Source organism: Mycteria americana, chromosome 16, assembly GCF_035582795.1.
Source record: "Mycteria americana isolate JAX WOST 10 ecotype Jacksonville Zoo and Gardens chromosome 16, USCA_MyAme_1.0, whole genome shotgun sequence".
Lineage (NCBI taxonomy): Eukaryota > Metazoa > Chordata > Aves > Ciconiiformes > Ciconiidae > Mycteria > Mycteria americana.
Genome location: NC_134380.1, coordinates 11,453,095 through 11,472,103, shown reverse-complemented (window position 1 = coordinate 11,472,103; position 19,009 = coordinate 11,453,095). Strand labels below are relative to the sequence as shown.

Below are 19,009 nucleotides of genomic sequence, written 5' to 3'. Positions count from 1 at the left end.
TCCCGGCACTGCATCCGGCTGCTGCGGGGCGAGGAGGGAGGCAGGCGGCCGGATCCCGGCCACGCTGCCCAAAGGGCCTAAAGCGTGCGGGGATACCCTTTGCTCGCACCCCAACTTGCACCATCTCATCCCTTTCCCAGAAGGCGATCGAGGCCTTTTCTGCAAGCAAAGGGCTTCAAAACTTCGGCACCAAACCGGAGCGGGCTCCGAGAGCCCCCGGCATGGGGGGGGGGGGGGGGGGGGAGGAGCGTCGGGGGGGATCCAAACTCGCTCCCGGTGCCGCTCACCGAGGGCAACGCCGGCAGCACGGGCCCCCCCCCGCCCTTCGCACCGGCAGAGCTTCTGCTGCCGCTGCTCCGTCCCCGCTCCTCCGCCCGGCGACCCCCGGGGAGCGGCGCCCTCCCCGCCGCGCGGCCGCGGCTCCGGCTCGGCCGAACCGGCGGGGACCTGCCGCGCCCGGCGCCGCTCCAGCCCCGGCCGGCCCCCGCGGGGCCGCAGCGCGGCCGGGGGGAGCCCAGACCGCTCCGGCAGGTGCCGGCCGGGGGGCTGGGAGCGGGGCCGGGCCGGGCCGGGGGGGGGGGGCCGCTCCCCCGCCGCCAGCACCGCCCCTCCGCCGCACACGCGGTGCCGGCGCCGCCGCTGGGGCGAGCCGGGCCCGGCGCGCACATGGCGCTGCGGAGCCGCCGGCGGAGACCGGCTCCAGCCGGTATATAAGGGCTGGGAGCGAGCGCAGAGCAGCCGCCGCCGCGGGCAGCGGGAGCAGCAGCGGCCGGAGGCCGGCGGGCAGCGGGGCCGCCTCCTCCTCTCGCCGCCCCGCCGCCGAGGGTCGCCCGCCCGCTGTGCCCCGGCCATGGGCAGCCCCTAGCCCCGCCGCAGCACCCAGCGCCGCCCGGTGAGTGGGCTCCCGCCCGGGGACTCCGGGGGAGGGGGGGGGCTTTGTTTGGCTTTTTTAAAATTATTTTTTATTTTTCCTGCCTTTTTGCTTCCCCCCATCCTCTCCCCTCCCCTTTTCCGCATCCCTTTATTTTTAGCTGGCGGCCCCGGCGCCCGCCGAGGAGCCGGTGCGGCGGTGGCGATGCAGAAATCAGGTCTGAAATGTTCGGAAAGTGATGCAGGGAAGGGGGGGCCACGCCGGGCCCCTGAGCTCGGGCATTTTAATTTTTTTCCCCATCGTAATTTCTTTTAATTTTTAAAAGTACATAATGTACGCCAAGGTTTGTGGTTTGGGTTTTTTATTTTCCTTTTTTTTTTTTTTTTTTTTCTCCCCGCTTCTAAATAGCGTGCTTCCTTCTAATCTAATCTCCCCCCATTCCTTGTGCAGTGACACAGGAATTCACTGCAGACCCGGTGCCTCTCTCGGGGGGTATCCAGGCACTTCCCACAAACTTTGGGCAGAGGCTCAGCTCCCGCCGGGGCACACGGCGGTGGTCCTGCCCGCGCCCCCCGGCCGGCCGCAGCGGAGCCTGCCCGCAGGCAGCGCCGGGGCGATGCTGGAGCCCGCGCCTGGCTCCATCCCGCGGCAGAAAAGCCCCCGAGGGCGCCGCGCACCAGCCTTGACCCACCGCGCTGCACCGCGGAGGGCTCGGCGGGGTGCTGAGACCCCCCGCCCCGCTCGGGGGACCCCCTCGGGCGGGCCCCTGCATCCCCCACCCCAGCCAGGCTCCCGTGGGGCCGCTCACGGGTGGGTGCCGGTGCCACCGGGAACGCGCACGCACTCGCCTGGTCCTCCGTGAGAAGTTCCCCAGTGGGATGGGGGAAGCGTTGCCGGAGCCGCTCAGGCTTCCTCTGCCGAGAAAGTCGTGCCGACGATCTGGAGTAGAAAATGGAGGAGGGAAATGCCTGGTGGCTGCTGGGGACGGCGGCGCGGGGAGGAAACGCGCCGCCCGCAAGAGCCGCAGGTTCACGCGGTGCCCGGGACGCGGCGGGCGTGGGGCCGGGGGCAGCCACGGCGCGGGGGGCCGGCAGCGCCCGGGGCGGCTGCCCACGGCCGCCTCGCGGGCTCCTCCCGGGGTGGCCGCTGGCAGCCAGCGCCGGGGCGCGACCCGCGGACTGTCCCCCCCCGCGCAGGTGTGGCGGTGCTCGCGCTGGGCCAGGGGCCCCGTGCAGGACAGGAGCCGCCCCTGCGCACCCACAGCCCGCGGGTGACGGGGAGCAGGGCTGGAGAGACGCGCTCCCCCCCCTCCGTGCCTTACGGGGTGATCCCCTCCAGCCCCCCGGCAGCCCTTAGGGCTTCAGCCTCCTCCTGCCCCGGGGGGCGGCGGGGACCCCGAGGGCTGCAGGGGCCAGCATGGGGAGCAGTGGGGGTGTCCCCACGCCCTGTTGTCAGCCTACAGCGCTGTGGGCAGCCGGGGCTTGGCAGCCCTGGAGCAGCCATTTTGGGGAGCGGGCAGGCTCCCGAGCAGTTACTGTCACCCCGAGTGCCAGTGGCCGCTCGGTGGGTTTAGGACACCGCAGGGCGCGATGGTGGGTCGTGTCGTTGACCGACCTCGCGGCAAATGGGTGGCACCGAGGTGCCAGCAGCCACCCCGGGCCAGGCAGGAGGGTGCAGCGGGGAGACCAGGTGCTCCCGGGGAGTTCTGCCGCTCCACCAGCCTGCCCTGGGTCCCGCAGTGCATCTTTCACAAACTGCATCCATCCACCCCCATGCACCAAAATACAGATGACAGCTCCCGGGCGCTGGGTTTTGCTGATGGGAACAGCTCGCCCGGGTGCTGAGCGGAGAGTTTCTGGTCCTGGGCTCAAAGGGCACCAGCAGAAATGAGCCCAGTGGGGTGACCAAGGCAGAAACTTCAGCCCAACTCCTGCATTTAATCCCTGGCAGCACAGGGACCAGCTAGCGGTGCCTCGGTGATGTTACAGCTGCTAGGCCGTGCCTCTTTTGGCAAAATTCATCTTAAACTGATGCCTGGCTCTTTCTCCCCTCTTCCAGATCAAAAAATGACTGTCAAAGCTGTAAAAATGCCGTGCACCGCTCCAAATGTTTATACTAAAGTGCCTGATGGAGGATGGGGTTGGACAATTGCTTTTGCCTTCTTCTTTGTGGAAGCTCTAACGTACGGCATTATAAAATCGTTTGGAGTCTTCTTTAACGACCTGATGGAAAGCTTTGATGAAACCAACAGCAGGATATCCTGGATTATATCCATATGTGTGTTTGTACAGACCTTCACAGGTAAGAGTAACAGGCGTTCAGCGTGAGGGCAAGGGGCAGTCGTACTGCTGACTCAGCACATGAGGACCTGGTACCTGTGACTTTTGTGTCTCTAATGGCTCTATTATAAATAACAGCCATAAAACCCAGAGGCTGCGTGCTCCTGAAATACCAAGAAATGTCTGTCTCAGCCCGCCAGTCGCTTCGAGACCCATCTCGTGTCCTTCTGCATGGTACAGGGACACGGGCCGTGTTGTTCGTCCTGGCCCAGCCATTTAGCTTTCATCAGCAAGGGGTGAAAACAAGAGTTTTGGAACCTAACTCTGTAGTGAAAAGAAGTAACTTAAGCCTCACTGAAATCCACTGGTGTCTGTGGATGTTGCTGCAGGTTTGTCCCAGGCTGCCATGCACCTGTCTTAGTCTCTTCTGATGATTTTTAGCACATCCCAAATGCCGTGAGCTTTGCGGTGCTCCAAGGATGGCTCTGGGGCAATGCTCTGCTGTATGAGGCCAACTGGCAGGGGAGGTGGCATGTCACGGGGACCTGGGCAGGGGTATGAGAAGTGCCTCTGAAAGAGATGGTAGCTGGTGAAGTTGTTGACTTGGGTGCTGACCACGGCTCTCTTCTTCTCCTGCCCATCCAGCTCCTCTGTCAACGGTCCTCAGCAATCGCTTCGGTCACCGCTTTGTGGTGATGGCCGGAGGGGTGCTGATCAGCACCGGCATGGTCACCGCCTCCTTTGCCCGCACTGTTGTGGACATGTATATCACCATTGGTGTCATCTCTGGTGAGTCAGCCGATTCCTGTACCTGTCGAACGCTTTGCTCGCTCCTGTGGCTTCCCTCAAGCACAGCTCTGGCCATGGGGGTTTACTCCCCACGATACTGGGATTGCTTGAGCAATGCTGCTGCCCCTTCTGAGCTGACCTCCCCCTCCCGGTAGAGGTGATGACCTGGGCTGAAGGCTTGGCTTTCTGCCCCGTGTCACCCTGGGGACCACCTTGGGACTTGGTCCTGCAGACCACTGCGCTAGTGCAGCTGTACTGATTGCTTCTGATGGACTGGGATAGCTGGGGACATGAAAGCTGTTCATGGGGTCAAATCCTCTGACCTCTCCCTCTATCTTTTTTTTTTCTTTTTTTTTCCCCTGATACTTTTCCCCCTCTCCAATGTGGCCTGGGTGTCCTGCTCACATCCGTGGCCGGGAGCTTGCCTCGCTTAGGGGAAGCAATTGCTACAGGCTCAAACTCTTTAAGCAGATGAGGTCCTCAAAGTGGACCCAGCTGGCTGTTTGGGAACAGAAGGCATTATCTAGCAGGTTTGGGAGGTTGGGTCTCTTGGTTTGTTTTTTCTTTTCTTTTTTTTTTTTTTTTTTCTTTTCCCCCCTCTAATTTAAAAAAAATAACATTCTGGTTTCCCCAATGATTTTCTTCCAGGGTGACTTGCTGAGTTGGCCGAAATGATACTGTAATCTCGCCACTGGGAAAGCTGACTTAACGTGTTCTCGCATCGGTGTTTCCCCCTCCCTTATTTGTTGTTATGGCAATTTTTGGCATTTATTCACAGGCCTTGGATACTGCCTCTCTTTCCTCCCGACTGTCACCATTTTATCACAGTATTTTGACAAAAGACGTTCGCTGGTCACAGCAGTGGCATCTACAGGGGAATGTTTTGCTGTTTTCTCCTTTGCACCAGGTACAGTGCCCGAACGCTGTGAGTTCTTGCATGCATGCCTAAAGCACAGCGCTGCTCCAGTCCTTTTCCCAAGCAAATGGGAGCCAAAGGCCGTCGATACCGGGGTGCTCATGGACCTGCCCGTGAGCTGCTGAAGCCCACAGGTGGTCATTCACATGCCCGTGGCACTCGTGCCCTGCAGGCAGGGTTACAAGTAATCCTAGAGACTGGTCTAACGATGCCTGAGCTCTTCCCAGCATCGCCTGTCAGAGCAGGACGTGCCTCACTGATACCCAGCCCGCTGGGTTCCCTATATAGATCTAGCAGGCTAAAAATAAGACCGAGGAACTTCAGCTATTTAAAACATGTGCAGTACACATAACTGCTCCTAAAGGTTAGGGGGCTTGTGCTTAGCACGGGCTGCTGAACTGCTCCAGCCTTTTGGGGACCTGTCCCCAGGCAGCACGTCCCTGTCACTGCCCTGCCACTACCTGTCCTCTGCAGTTCAGGTGGTCTTCTGCTGTGCATGCTTGCTTTCAGCTACTAGCCATTGCGAAGCTGCTTTGATTGCAGATGGAGGCTTGTAACTAAGCAGTGACATGCACCTTTGAGTAGAGCTAAGAGACTTCCTCTAGTAGCTGGTTTCAGGGTGGGGTCAGCTAAGAGAGGAAACTTGGATGTTGAGTTTGCTCTCATTCACTAAAAATAACACTACCTTCCTCCTCATGCATCCCTAACTCGCTGGGAACTCAAAAGTGGCTACCTAGAGGACAGCTTCTGCTAGCCAGATGTTAAATGCAACTTCTATCTCGTGTCTGCTGCAGCTGATGGGAGGAACGTGGGTGCCAGACCCCTGGGTGGCCCTGGGCAGGATGGACCAGGAGGGAGCTGAGGTGCTTGGGACCCTCCGGTGATGAAGCTTCAGTTACTTCCCTAGCTGTAAATTCAAATAGCGCCTTGGTGTAACTACAGGCTCTTTTAGTTATACTTTCTTCTTCTGCCCTCTTCCCTCAGCAATTACTGCTTTGAAGGAGCAGATTGGCTGGAGATACAGCCTCCTTTCTGTTGGGGTGCTACAGCTAAGCATCGTCATCTGCGGATCACTGCTGCGACCCATTATCATCAAAGAGCAAGAAGAAGTGAAAGCGCAGCCTCCAGAAGAGCCCACGGAGACAAAGTACATGCTTGAAAACGAGCAAACGCGCACCTCAATAGAGTCCATAGACTCAGGAGTAGAAATAACTACCTCACCCAGCAATGTGCCTGGAAACACCAAAGCAGAGCCGAAAAGTGAAGAACCAAAGGAACACGTACAGATACTTGTTCAAAATAACAGCACCCCTCCAGAACCAAAAACCAAACTACTGGACTTTTCTGTGATGAGAGACTATAGCTTTATCTGTTACGCATTCTTTGGCCTGTTCGCTACCCTGGGCTTCTTTGCTCCCTCCCTCTACATCATTCCCCTGAGTCTCAGCCTTGGCATCGGCAAAGACCACTCTGCATACATACTGTCCGCCATGGCGATCGCAGAGGTCTTTGGAAGAATTTCAGCTGGCTGGGTTCTCAACAAAAAGCCTATCCGCAAGATCTACATTGAACTCATCTGCGTTGTTCTGCTGTCTGTAGCGTTGTTTGCCTTCCCTTTTGCCTCTGAATTCTGGGGCTTGATGACATGTAGCATATTTTTTGGGTTCATGCTCGGAACCGTAGCGGGCACGCATATTCCCCTCCTGGCAGAAGACGACGTGGTTGGCATCGCGAAGATGTCTTCTGCGGCTGGAGTCTATGTGTTCATTCAAAGCTTAGCTGGGTTGGCTGGACCACCCCTTGCAGGTAACTCTAAAACTTTCATCTTTGGGGGTTTTTGGTATGTTTGACAGCTATTGGTGCTGATCTCTTGTCTAGAAAGTGTTCTGGCAGCGCTAATCATAGTACTATCCTAAAAGCCCTGCAACTAGTATTAGGAGGCTCTCGGAGCCAGAAGACTGCTGCAATGCAGCTCTGCAGAGTCCCACAGATGAGGCAGTCTCCGCTGAGGAACCTCAGAGTGAAGGAAAATACTGCAGTGCTATCCTGATCCTGTTAGAAACCTAAAACTGGCATCACTTCAGGCTCTAGCGAACGGTAGAAACAAATCGCTTGCACTGTGCATGTTTCTACCATACACTGCAGAAAAGTGAAGTATCTAGCATAATAAATAGATGCCCGACGCATCTTGGGCTTAGCGTCCCTGCAGTGCCTGAAGGGTTCTGACTTGCCTGGAGATGACACTGCGTACCCCTGAACACAGTGTTTTTACTTTTTTAAGGTAGCATCTGTTTGCCATTGAGTGTCTTTTGATTGCAAATAAAATGATGCAGTGGTACCCAGATTAAAAATCCTATAGGAGGGATGGATGGGCAAGGGAGAGGGAGAGTCGGTTGTGGCTAACTGCTGTAAATGTGTTTTACGTAGGTGTCTTAGTGGATACGACACAGAACTACAGCTCAGCCTTTTACTCCTGTGCTGCTGGCATGGTCCTGGGTGCTGTGTTTCTGTCCCTGGTGAGACCGTGCAAGGCTGGGCTGTGCCCCCGCCAGCAGCAGTGCACAGAGGAGAGCGCAGCCGAGGTCGTCCCAGACTTACCAGATGACTTTATTGAAATGGATATTGGAAAAGCAGAAAATTCAGGAAAAGGCTGTGATGGTATGGCATAAAAACCCTGTTCCTTCTCCATCTAACGTACTCGGCGTAAGACTGGGGGAAACGTCAGCTCTGCTCCACGTTTTAAAACTACATTCTAAAGGGAATGTGAAATTTTAAATGTGAACAGTTGCTACCAACAACTTTTTTATTATTAGGAAGAACTTTTTTAACCAACAATGGAAAGCTCCATAGAAAATACGGATAGCCACATAAGAATAACTTCTGTCCAGCATGAAGATGTGATGCACACTCCTGCTTTCCTGATAACAAGCATAGGTAAAAGTTCAACTGATCCCAGAAAAAACTGAGAACAGCAACAGCAGAAGCAGCTCAGCCTCTGACTGTCCTCACCCACCCCCTACCGCAAATTCCATGCAGACAAGAAACCGATGATACGAACTGGAGACGAGCATTTCGTACACCACCAGTAGCCAACTGACTCTTCTTCTGGAAGAATATGGACTCATGTTTTGGATTTGAGGAGGAGGCTAGGCTAGATAGCTGACTTAAACCATTGCTAATGTTCTTCTAATTAACTTGAACGTCACAAATGCTGGGAAATTGGAGGCTCTGTACGTCTTCATGGCCAGTTATTACTGCACATATTTCATAAGATCATTTTTCTTCTCCTGATGGGTGTCCTTAGAACTATTTTCTATTGATAGTCAGATCTGATGTACTGTTTCTAATTTAACTAGTATTTATTAATTTATTCTAAGATTGTTAAAGGAGGTTAGCTTAAATAACGGGAGAGGAAAAATAATCTTTTGCATAATGGAAAGCTGTCTTTACATCAATCTCTTCAATACCTATCTTGTATTGCTAGCTTGTGAAATTGTTGGGAAACTTACTCTTACAGCATAGTGTAGCTGTTTTTAATAGGTAGGTCTTGGGTAACCCAGTTTTTATTTAAAAAGGAAAAAAAAAATAATAAACCACAGATCCAGCATCTCTTGCCATAAGGCCTCAGCTGGCGTCAATAGACCTAGCTCCGCTGCTGTAACCAGCCCACCCCCCAGAGAGGATTTGGCCCGATATGTCTCAACGTACCCAAAACCTTCGCTTACAGGTGCACAAGGACATCTCTGCCACATCACCGAACGAATGTGGAAACCCCGCATTGCCCGGCCCCTCGCAGTCTGCGCCCCGCATCTGCCAAGCCCACGGGCGCGGGGCGGCTGGTCTGAGCTGTACCCCCTTCCCAAAGTCAGCGAGAGGCTTTTTTTGCTGCTGACTTCAGTGAGAAATGAACTGGAGCCTGTGCACAGTGGAAGCGTGAAGGGAATGGTAAGAGACAACGTACTAGCTGTTCATTTAGTCTTAACGGGAGAGATTCCTATTTACGGTGACACAAGCTTGCTTACCCCACCTATATGCATCTTAATGCCTCTAGGCAACTCAGGGGGACAAATAAAACAAGTCTGTTTTGGTTTGGAAAAAAACCAGACCAGCATTTCTGTGTATTTAAGTGGAAGTGGCATCATGCATTAACTGCTACACTGACCTGTCTGTGTTTTACCAGCCATAGAAATGTGGGACAATCTGTGTAAAAAAAAAAAAAAAAAAAAAAAAAAAAAAAAAAAAAAAAAACCCACCCACAAAAAACCCCCCAACACCTCTTTTTGGGAAGGTGCTTGATTTGTTTTTTGTCTGAGATGTCAAAAAAAAAAAAAAAACCCACCAAACAAAAACCAGAAAAGAAACAGGCACTCTTGCAACCATATGGCTAGAGCAATTCATCCTCAGTGCCCGAGACCTGCGGTCTCGTGTCCTTCCTCTGCCTCAGCACTTTATCACGGCCAGCAGAACCTCGCTGCGTTGCACCCAGGACTGGAAGACACCTTACAGAGAACTAGAGTTTTGTGAATCAGTGAGTAAATGAACAAATAACAATGTCGCATTAAGATGTACTTTTTATTTATTGTTAATTTATGATACTTCAAGCATTTTGGTAAATGTTCTGTAGACTATAATTGTAAGATTATTGAAGTCTTTGTGATACGAGACCTCACTACAGCACTTTGCTATTACAACTCTGCTTGGAAGTAGAATAAGGCCTCCAGGTTTTGCGTGTGTGTGGAAGCTCCCTGTTCTGCAGATTTGCGAGGTTCTACTGTAATTTTTTTTTTTACAACAATTTCCAATACAGATCAAATAATATGTTTGTCACTGACCTCACAGTACGTTTCTGTTCCTGTCTGTGTCACGGCACGAGCAGGGGAGCAAGTGAGTATGTGTGTGTGCGGGCGCAGAAGACCCAGAAGCAGGCTTTAATGTGTTGAAAGCAGGATTTACTGATTTGTTTGTAACGTACCTAGTGGACTCTGGAAATATTCTAAAACACTGAGTTTTGCAATAAACTTTTTCTTTTTTTTTTTTTCCCCCCCTTTTTATTTTTTTTCTTTTAAATAAAGAAAATGAAGACACTTTCCTCCTGTCCCTCTCTCCATCCCTAGGAGCAGGCTGGGTCAGCCCTCGCCCAGCGGGGTTGTTGCAGGGTCCAGCCCCCGCTTCCCCTCCCCGCAGGGCTGGTGGCAGCGTGGCTGTCACATGCCACTTCCTCAGCCTGAAGTAGCGTGTTTACCCTGCACGTTGGGCAATCCTGCCTTCTTTTGAGTGAGTGGCTTGGAAGCTGGTAGATTAGTGCTGACCTCAAGGGTACTCTTGTAAATCCTTACCCGGGGAGGCCTGATTAGAAGGAGCCTTTTCTTCTTCTGAGTGGTAACTGAATTGGTGGCACTTAAGAACATTATCCTCCTGTCTTCAAGAAGCATGCAATCATGTAATTATTTTATCATCTCTCTGACTTGCAGAATACTTTCTCCATGCCAGGCTAGGCAGCTCATGTATCAGAAATCAAGCTGCTAAATAGGATAGTCACACTAAAGGGCAATTTTCTCTCCCTCAAACTTTATTTCTCTCTACACTAGCGCAGATACGCCCTTCCCCGCTTAGCCCATAACTCCTGGCATCACCGAACCCTACAAGGAGTAATGCCGCCATGATGCTTAATTCCAAATATCAGTGCATGTATTAAATTTGCAAATGAACTACTTGTTGAAGGAATCATCACGCCACTGGTAGTATTAAGTGCAATTTGTTTTCATTCTGGTTGCAGAAGTCCTAGAACAGAGGTGATCACGCATGCAAGCGGAGCAGACTTAACACAAATACCAAAGTCCTGGGAAGCTAATCCGTCTCCAGATTTGACTCTGGCTCAATTACAGCAGTGAACAAACATTATTTGCAACAGCTTCCTCAGAACACCCCAACACCCCCCCCCCCCCAAAAAAAAAAACCCCACCATTACAAAGGCTGCAGACTGTTCACATAAATAAAAGCACATAAAACTGTAACACTATCAGATGTCTCCCTGCACAGAAACAATTTTGAGTAATTTTTCCCACCTGGTTTAAATTAATTGCCCACGACCTCCTCTGTTATCCTGGTATGAAGGCATTAAGGCCAGAACAAAATAGGCTAAGAATACTTATTTTTATTCAGTAGCACTGTATATCTACTTTGTACCAGTAAATAAAAGGGCAACAAGGGGCAAAATTCGCTTCTGCAAGCCTCGATATTCCTCTCAGAAGCAGTTGTATAAACTCTTGTAGTCAATGAGGCCAGTGCCAGCCAAATGTAAATAAAGGAAATTGCACAAGGTTAGCTTGCAGAAGGACAAAAAGCCCTCGGACCGTAGGTACCTCTCTGAAGCAGAAAGGAAGCCGTACAGTGGGTTCGTTTGTTGCTTTGGGGTCTTTTTTTTAAAAAAAAAAAAAAAAGACAAAACCATTTTTCTATTTGAAATTCAAAGGAAGGGCAACCTCTTGTTCTTTTTCACTTATTTTAGATAAGCCGGTATCAGGTACTTAACAGGACAAATGAATCCTTAAAAATAGCTAAACTGGTTTTGGAAAAAAAGTAGGTGCTTACAAAACAGCTTGAATGTTTTAATGCTTCCCTTCAGATGTTACTTGTTAGCATCTGAGATCATCATTTTCCAGCTGCCCGTAGTAAACATGACCTGAATTTTCACAGTGATGCAAGCCCAAGCAGCAGCCTTCCTCCCTCCCTCTTGAAAGCTCATCTTAAAGATGCTTCACAGGTCGCGTTTAGGAAAACATCCCTTTAACTTCGGGCGTGGTTTGAAGGCTGAGAGAGCAAGCACTTGCTGCCCAGAGGAATTCTTTTATACTTGATGTCCACACCAAAAGACAGGACCCCTGGTTCCCACCGGCATACCGCACCGGCCACGCGCGGGAAAGGCTCCCGGGCATCCCAAGACGCCTGCAGTCCAAGAAGCCGGTTTGCAGCCGCGAAGCGTGCGTGTGTGCGTGCCTCCCGCCCGTCCAGGAGACCTCTGGGGACCCTGGCAGCCAAACACAGAGTTCTCTCCTCCCCGGTTTCACTCACATGGACTTTTACTTGCAGGATTTGCAAATCCGTGGCTGCGCTAGCATAAAACTCACTCTTGCAAATTGCAGTAAGGCATCTAATAAATCAAACGCAAACCCCCACCCTCCTTCCTACTGCAGTTGTCAAGCTCCAGTTACAACAATTTGTGGTAAAATATTACTCACCAGCACTTTGGCCCATGTGAGCAGCTCTGCCTCTGTAAAGACAGCCCCCTAAATCACTGCTTTGTCACAGAAGCCACAAGCATAACCAAAAGACTTATTACACGCAGACATTATGAGAATAAGGCCGAGGAGACAATAGTTTCCCTTGCTTCCTTTTTGTCAAAGCTTTCATTAATGTTGTGAACGTCTTTTTCTACTTTATCTGCTGCCGGCTGCTTGCCGCAGTCAGCCTGGCAGAGGAACGGCCCAAACCAGCCCCAAAGAGCCTGAGCACCGGCGAGACCGAGTTGGGCAACAGCAAACCGGGGTGCTGAGCATCACCCTGTGCTCCTGCTTCAGCGACCTGCTCTCCCCAGCGGCACCGGTACCCACCGTCCTGCCTCTCTGCTCCGCTAATTCACTTTAATCTCCACCAGCTTGCGCTTGTGCTATGGGAAGTTATCAAAATTAGACATTTTAAGCACTTCAAGCACATCAAGGCTTTTGCATTTTGCTGTTGATACGGCTGGGTTGGGTTTTTTTTTTTTTTAATGTTGCAAAATGAGACAAAGACACAAAATCACCGGTGAAGAGCAAAGGCCATTTGTGAAGTTACACCTGGGGTTCAAGGACTGCAGGAGGTGGGCATGGAGGGCACAGGGCAGCCGTGCACCGCTGCCCATGCACAGTACCAGGGTGATGCTCAAGCCGAGCATCCTCCTAATCCCTGCTGAGCATCCTCCTAACCAACCTCCGCCCTGGGCACTGAGCGAGCAGGGTCAGCTCCCCTCGCAGTGCCCTAACCCCCAGCTCAGCAGCCTGTGCACGCGGTCCCCGCTGCACCTCCACGCCGTGCGTGATGGTAGGGAAGGTTTGCTACGGAGGGTATAAACTGACTGTAAATGAATGACTAAATAACGCAGTGACGGACGCACAGATTGCCTGAAGGATATACGTGACAAGGTCGGATTCTGACACTGCCACTTGGACAAACCTGCTGCTGAAGCCTTTATATCTGCTCCCAGGCACAGCACTTGACCAAAGTTGCCCACATCCTTCCCCTCGCAGGTCTGTGTCCCTGCCTCTCTCTGCCGGCCGTGACCACGCAGCGGCTGGGTGTCCTGACCGGCGCCGGCCCCGGCAGCCGGAGCACAGCGGGGATTTGAGGACACCTCGACACGCACGGCCACTTCTACTCGAGATTCAGCATCCGCAGGCAGGAGCTGGCATGGCAATTACTACACCTTGACATTCCCACATTGCATTTTCCTAGAGAGCCTGTACCAGGCGTGAAAGCAGGTTCTGGTTTGCACAGAGAGGAGGAAGAGCGGGGCAGGGTGCCCTCCGCATCCCGGCGCAGATGCCAGCCTCGCCGCGGGGCCAGAGGCATCCCTGCGGATGCAGGACAGGACATGCCTCTGCTGCTCCGCCGACAGCGGCGCTGGGGGACAAGCCAGCCTTTGCCGAATATTGCAACGTGCACGCCGAGAGACGAGAAATTGGAAAACACACATGGAGGAACAGCACGGGCCCTGCGTGGAACTGAACCCCCAGAAAAGCCAGCTCCTTCCCGCACACCCCAGGGCTCCCTGCCCGCCGTTAAATCACTCCCGTCCCCTCCTCCTGCTGCAGCCCCAGGCCTCCGGTGCGAGCTCCGAGTTCGCCCTCACCGTACCAAATAACAGCCAGCAGACACCCCATGCGCCTGTATCTTCCTCCCTCACACACCCTGGGCTGCAGCAACAACAGCTTATCAGCATCAGCCACGCACAGCCTTGCCCCCGCGCCTCGCTATCGGGTGCCGCAGGCCTCCCGTGCCGCTGGGACGGGCTCCTGCCAACTGGGCCCACCGAGCAAAGGACACCGGGCAGTTCGGCACTGCCAGGGAAAGCCAGCGCGAAGCCAGGGCCCCCCCAGACACAGTCAGAAAAGCCCAAAGCAAAAGCCAGTGCACTCACGGTGCAGAGCTGCCTGCCATGTTTTAGTCCTCCCCGCCGCGGCGTGGCCACGGGAGCCCCGCTCCTCCCCGTCCCCGTCCCCGTCCACGCCGAGGGGAGGAGCGCGGGCTGGCGAGTCCGGGCGAGGCGGCCACGCCACCGCCCCGCAGCAAAGGGCCCCCCGGCGATCCCCCATGGGCGAGAGCGGGCGGGAGAGGGGGCGCATCCCACCCCCATCTGCTCGGCACCACCGGAGGAACCTGCTCCCCGACCTCCAGCAAGCCCTTGCACGGCAGACACGCAGTCAGTCATTCCCTTGCTGCTCGCACAACACGGCCCTTTGCTGCTCGCACATCGGCTGCACGTAATCCAGCCAGGGGCTTCGTCTCTGGCCTCGCCTGAAAACCCCGAACCGCACCTTCAGCAGCACTCGCGTCCACCCTCGCCCGCACAGAAACCCCGCCGGCCTGGCGAGACTTCCCCTCCTTCGGTAACTCGTGCAATTCCCCATGCTCTGCCGGAGGAAAAATACATTAAATAAAGTGTACCTGGAAAGGAGTCTGCAGGCACAAAGGCAGATTTTCTGTTTCTTTGCCCTTCTGCTGGCTGTTCTCCTCCTGCCTCCCCCAGTGAGGGGGGAGGGCAGGGCCCTTCACAGGTTCTTCCAACATCGCAATCAAGAGCACTCAGAAAAGAGAAGGTGGAAACCCGCTCCCTCAACAGCAGCTAGAGCGAATCCTGATGCAAATAGATCACCCAAATATTTAAATACAAACCCATGTTCCAGCTTTAGTGTGTAAAATGTTTTCATTGAGACAAGCCCTGTCCTTCCCAGATCTACACCGGTGTCTTCACATCTCAAAGATTTTTATTCAATCTCTTTCGCACAGCTTCGAATGAGACAAGAATTTCAACCTCAGCGTTTGTCTTCAAGGACTAGGCACTGATCTTGCAGCCTGACCTACGTGTTGGATTTCTTCTTGGTAAAAAACACCTTCAGCGCAGCAGAGAGGGCCAAACTGGTCAACTAACAGTGTGTAAAGTGATACCTGGACATAAACTATGTATTTATGTCAAATTCAATTTTAATAAGCAAGGAAACAACAGCAATAAATATCAGAATGTATAAGTGATTCTATTTCAAAAGAATAATTTTAAAAATATATATAGATGCACTGTGGTGTGTACTTTTAATAGCAGATAATTCACACACTTTAGGGAAATTAATTGCTCACAGTGTGTATGACCAGGAAGGGAGCACAAAAGCAGATTTGTGAAGCAGAGAGCAAAAATTAATCCTGAAAATTGTGCCCAGTGGGAACTCTCCCAGGTCAGCCCGATTTGGGGCCCTGGTACGAGGGAGTCAATTTACCAGCACAGAGGAGGAAGCATCCTACCTGGGTGATGTAAAGAAAAACGGAAGCCTAACCAAATCCTGGTCACAGTAATTAAAAATAACATCCTGACACAGGAAATTAAACCTCTTGCACAAAGTGCCAATTAGATCTGTGAACCCGATTAAAAAAAAAAAAAAAGAGGAGCTATGTAAATAACCTGGATTAAAGTTCAAGGCATCTTCCCCTTGATCTTCATGCGAACTCGTAGATGCAACGGGACTTCTGCTCCTCTCCTTGCAGCCCACGCTATGGACAGATCCTGGCACTTGGAGATTCTCTTTCGGGACAGCACGCATCGCGTGCTGAGTAGCGCCAGTGCCCCGACACCCAGCTGAGTTGCCCCTTTCACCTGCAAACACCCTTTTACTTCCACATAGGGACTCTCATTCCTGCAATTTTATTATTAGAGTCTTATAAAATACAAAGAATTAAACAGCACAAGTCGCCTGCAGCTGTGTGGGATACAGCACACCCCAGACCCTATTTAGAAAAGAAGTGTTGAAGGCTGATGAAGACAAGCATTCTGGATACACATGGCATCAGCAGAGACCAAATACTGTAGCATCATGTTAGCAACCAGTGTCAGCCAAGAGATGATACAAACATTAGCTTTTCAGTGAAGAATTTTTAGTGCGCTGGTAGTTTCTTGTCAGACAGTAAATTTTAAAATAGTCCATAGTAAATGACAGCATAACCCTTTAAATACATGAGCTTTTCTGCATATGCTATACACTCTGCTTATATGCTTCAGTCCTGCAGCACAGCAAGGCATCTTAATAACCACTTGCGGCTCTCCTTGAACACTTGTAGGGGTTTTGGTGAACACCTTTGAGTTCCTGCCACTGTTTTACCATCGTCTTCATGCATTCCTTGATAGTAAGGCCTTCAAGATGTAACACATTAAATGAAAATGAAACAAGAAAGTTGAAAGATTTTCATCTTAATGTTAAAAGCCTAAAGCAAAATCATTCTCTCTCTCCACTGCGTTCTGCTGCTTGTATTTAAAAACAATATGGTTAATACTGGCTAGAAGGTTTTCAACCCCCAACCTGTGTGAGCAACGCAACCCTTCTGCCTCTTTGCCCAAATACCCTGACTCTTCTGTAACACCTGCTTCTATTTAGCAAAACAAATAAACAGTTACTAACCACAAGTATAACTCTCTACCACTGACATTTCTTTGCATGTCTCAGACCACAGTTTCCTTTGGAAACCCTGAAGTTATGTGCTCCTTCAGTTTTTACGTCTGTAAGACCGTAGACAGATGAGAAAAACAAGAAAACACGCACAGACAGAAGCTACAGTATCTACAGCAACAGCTGAAACACAAACTAACGTAGGGGTTGTGAAATTCATCCTGCGAGGAAGTTAGAAACGAGGCTGACTGATGCACACCATCGATGTTGTAATCCAGTCTCCAGCGTGAGGTGATGGTTCCCAGGCAGAGCTCATGCAGGCAGGGGCCAGGTACCCGCTCCCGGGGCCCGGCGGGTCTGCCCCGCCACGGGACAGGCACACATCCAGCCGGGCACAGGGTTCCCAGGGAGAAGGGTGGCCAGAAACCTGCCCAGAGCATTCTGATGATAACACGCTGCTCCCGGACACCCTTGGCTCCAGGAGGCCTTGGGAACGGGTGATGCTATAGCTTTGAAGACACGCTACGAACATTCGCGAGCACTGGTTTCTGCAGGGCAGTGGGTGACTTCACTGGGAAGCAGCTGGCTGGTGGTGCTGGCACATGTGCTGCAGGTCCGGGCTCTTCCAGCTCTCCTGTGCCACCGGAAAACCAACTCTGCCGGGCTCTGCCCTGCCAGGCGGGGTGGGCAGCGATGCCCTGCGGAGGGGTGAGCAGCGGGAGGGCTCTGCGGCGGGTGCCGACAGCGCAGCGGCAGCGCTGCAGAAGGGGAGAAGAGAAAAGGTTGGGTGCCAGCTTGCGTGAGCGCCCAGTCTCCGTACCCCACATCTTTCTATAATGTCCGAGCCTATGGCAGCCTGCAGCTTGCGCAGGCAAATTGGGCAGCGGGCCAGGGGACGTCCGTCCGATTCCTGCAGGTGGCTGGAGCCCTGCAGCAGGCCCCGCAGCCGCGGGCACCGACGGAGACCAAAAATCTGCCCGATCTCCCGAGTCAGGGTCTGACAAAGAGCCTGCGTTAGGCAAATCGTTCCTACCTACGTCTCCTCATCCCCCTCCGCTCCTGTACACCGACCGCTGCAGGATGGGCTCCGGGCTCTCACCTGGCAGGGCCTGAGAAGCAGCGGTTCGGAGGCCGCCGGTGCAGCGCAGCCGAACCCGGCCGGAGCAGCCCGGGGGAAGCTGCCCGCCGCCCCCGCCAGCCCCGCCGCAGCCGCAGCTCCGGCCGCCCCGGGAGGGCTGCGAGGGGGCTCCCGGAGCGCTTCCCGGCGGGCAGAGCCTCCGGGGGGTGGGAGGGGGGCTCCGGGGGGGGCTCCCCCCGCCCCGCGCGTGGGTCCCACCCGCGCCCCGCCCCCCGCGCCCCCCCACCCCGCACCGCCCGGGCTGCGCGGGCCGCGCGCGCCCCCTGCCGGCCCCCCCGCGGGGCTGCGCCCGTGCCGCCCGGCCACTCGGGACAGGGCCCACGGCGGACGGGGGCACCCGTGACTCAGGGCTGCCGAGCCGCATTAAGCCAGGCCCGTGACGCCCTCTTCCGCACGCCCCCGAGGGTAACTACCAGCCGTTCCGGTTGCAGCAGCTGGAACCCTGGTGGGATGAGAGTTTCCCACTCGTGGGTGTCACAGCCCCCGTGCGCGCCTGAGCCGGTCCTTCCCACGCGCTGCTCCCCCGCGACGTGCTGCGGGCGGCTCCGGGGAGATGCCAGCGACCTGCGAGAGCCGAGGCAGCCAGCGCGGGCTCAAGGGCCCGACCCTGCCGAAACGCAGATGGCCCACTGGGGAGCGGGGGCACGTGAGCCACGGGACGGAAAAGATGAGCTTCAAGACAGGCTGCGGCGGGGATGCTAAAGCTCACACGGGCAGCGTGAACTCCAGCCTCCGCTCTCATCCTTGCCTTGCCGCTTTTTAAACCTTTATTTCTCCCTGAAGTCGCTGCGGGGTTGCTACTGTCCATGCCCACGTATCCTCCTAGCTGAGCCTGCGCTGTCGCCCTGCCACTGCGCAAATCTTTTTAAGCATGATGTCTTTAGGGAAGTCTAATACATGACAGCTTTAATGAACACAGCCGTTGTTTTGTGAGAGCAGGACCAAAGGGCGTATTTATGTCTAGCAGGGTTCAGGCATCAGAGAATCCTGCTGCGACCAGGAGGCAAACTCTGAACGTGGCGTGAGGTCGCTTAGGGCCTGGCTCTCTTTCCCCTACTATCTTTTCACACCCTTTGCCTTCAGTCTACAGCAAAAGAATATCTTGTATCCAGTCATTCACATGTAACGACGATTTTCAGTATGTAAAAACGATCCAGTACAGTTTTTTTCCCCTACAACAGAAAAGTTCGCTTGCAAGCGACAGGGCAGCCGGCATTTGTTAGGAATTCCCCTCCTTCATTTTATCTGCTCGGGAAACTTGGCAAAGGAAAGGCTGCCTAAGCAGCGCAGTGAATCGATACTTCCCATGTCCCTGCCTTTTCCAAAGGA

The 19,009-nt window shown here is 53.6% G+C and overlaps 2 protein-coding genes across 8 annotated transcripts in view; one reads left to right on the top strand and one right to left on the bottom strand.

Annotated features, from left to right (window-relative positions):
- Nucleotides 1–14,714, bottom strand: part of ARSG (arylsulfatase G) — a 46,580-nt gene extending 31,866 nt beyond the window's left edge. For 3 of the 6 annotated variants that reach the window (XR_012778127.1, XR_012778126.1, XM_075518901.1), the window contains exon 1: nucleotides 14,031–14,710. The gene's annotated coding sequence lies outside the window, so the exon portion shown is untranslated. Of the gene's footprint in view, nucleotides 1–1,719; nucleotides 1,843–14,030 lie in introns of those variants that run through there. The other 3 variants (XM_075518905.1, XM_075518906.1, XM_075518903.1) reach the window with 2 other exon arrangements.
- Nucleotides 635–9,887, top strand: SLC16A6 (solute carrier family 16 member 6). Of its 2 annotated transcripts, none has more exons than XM_075518900.1 (7): nucleotides 635–892; nucleotides 2,930–3,172; nucleotides 3,796–3,939; nucleotides 4,718–4,846; nucleotides 5,840–6,661; nucleotides 7,283–7,513; nucleotides 7,669–9,887. In XM_075518900.1, exons 2-7 carry the CDS (start codon nucleotides 2,938–2,940, stop codon nucleotides 7,716–7,718), a joined length of 1,611 nt encoding a protein of 536 aa, XP_075375015.1. In that variant the 5' UTR covers nucleotides 635–892; nucleotides 2,930–2,937; the 3' UTR covers nucleotides 7,719–9,887. The 2 variants fall into 2 exon arrangements, with proteins under 2 accessions (XP_075375015.1, XP_075375014.1); XM_075518899.1 differs by lacking the exon at nucleotides 635–892 and adding an exon at nucleotides 1,746–1,898.
- Nucleotides 14,715–19,009: the final 4,295 nt, after the last annotated feature.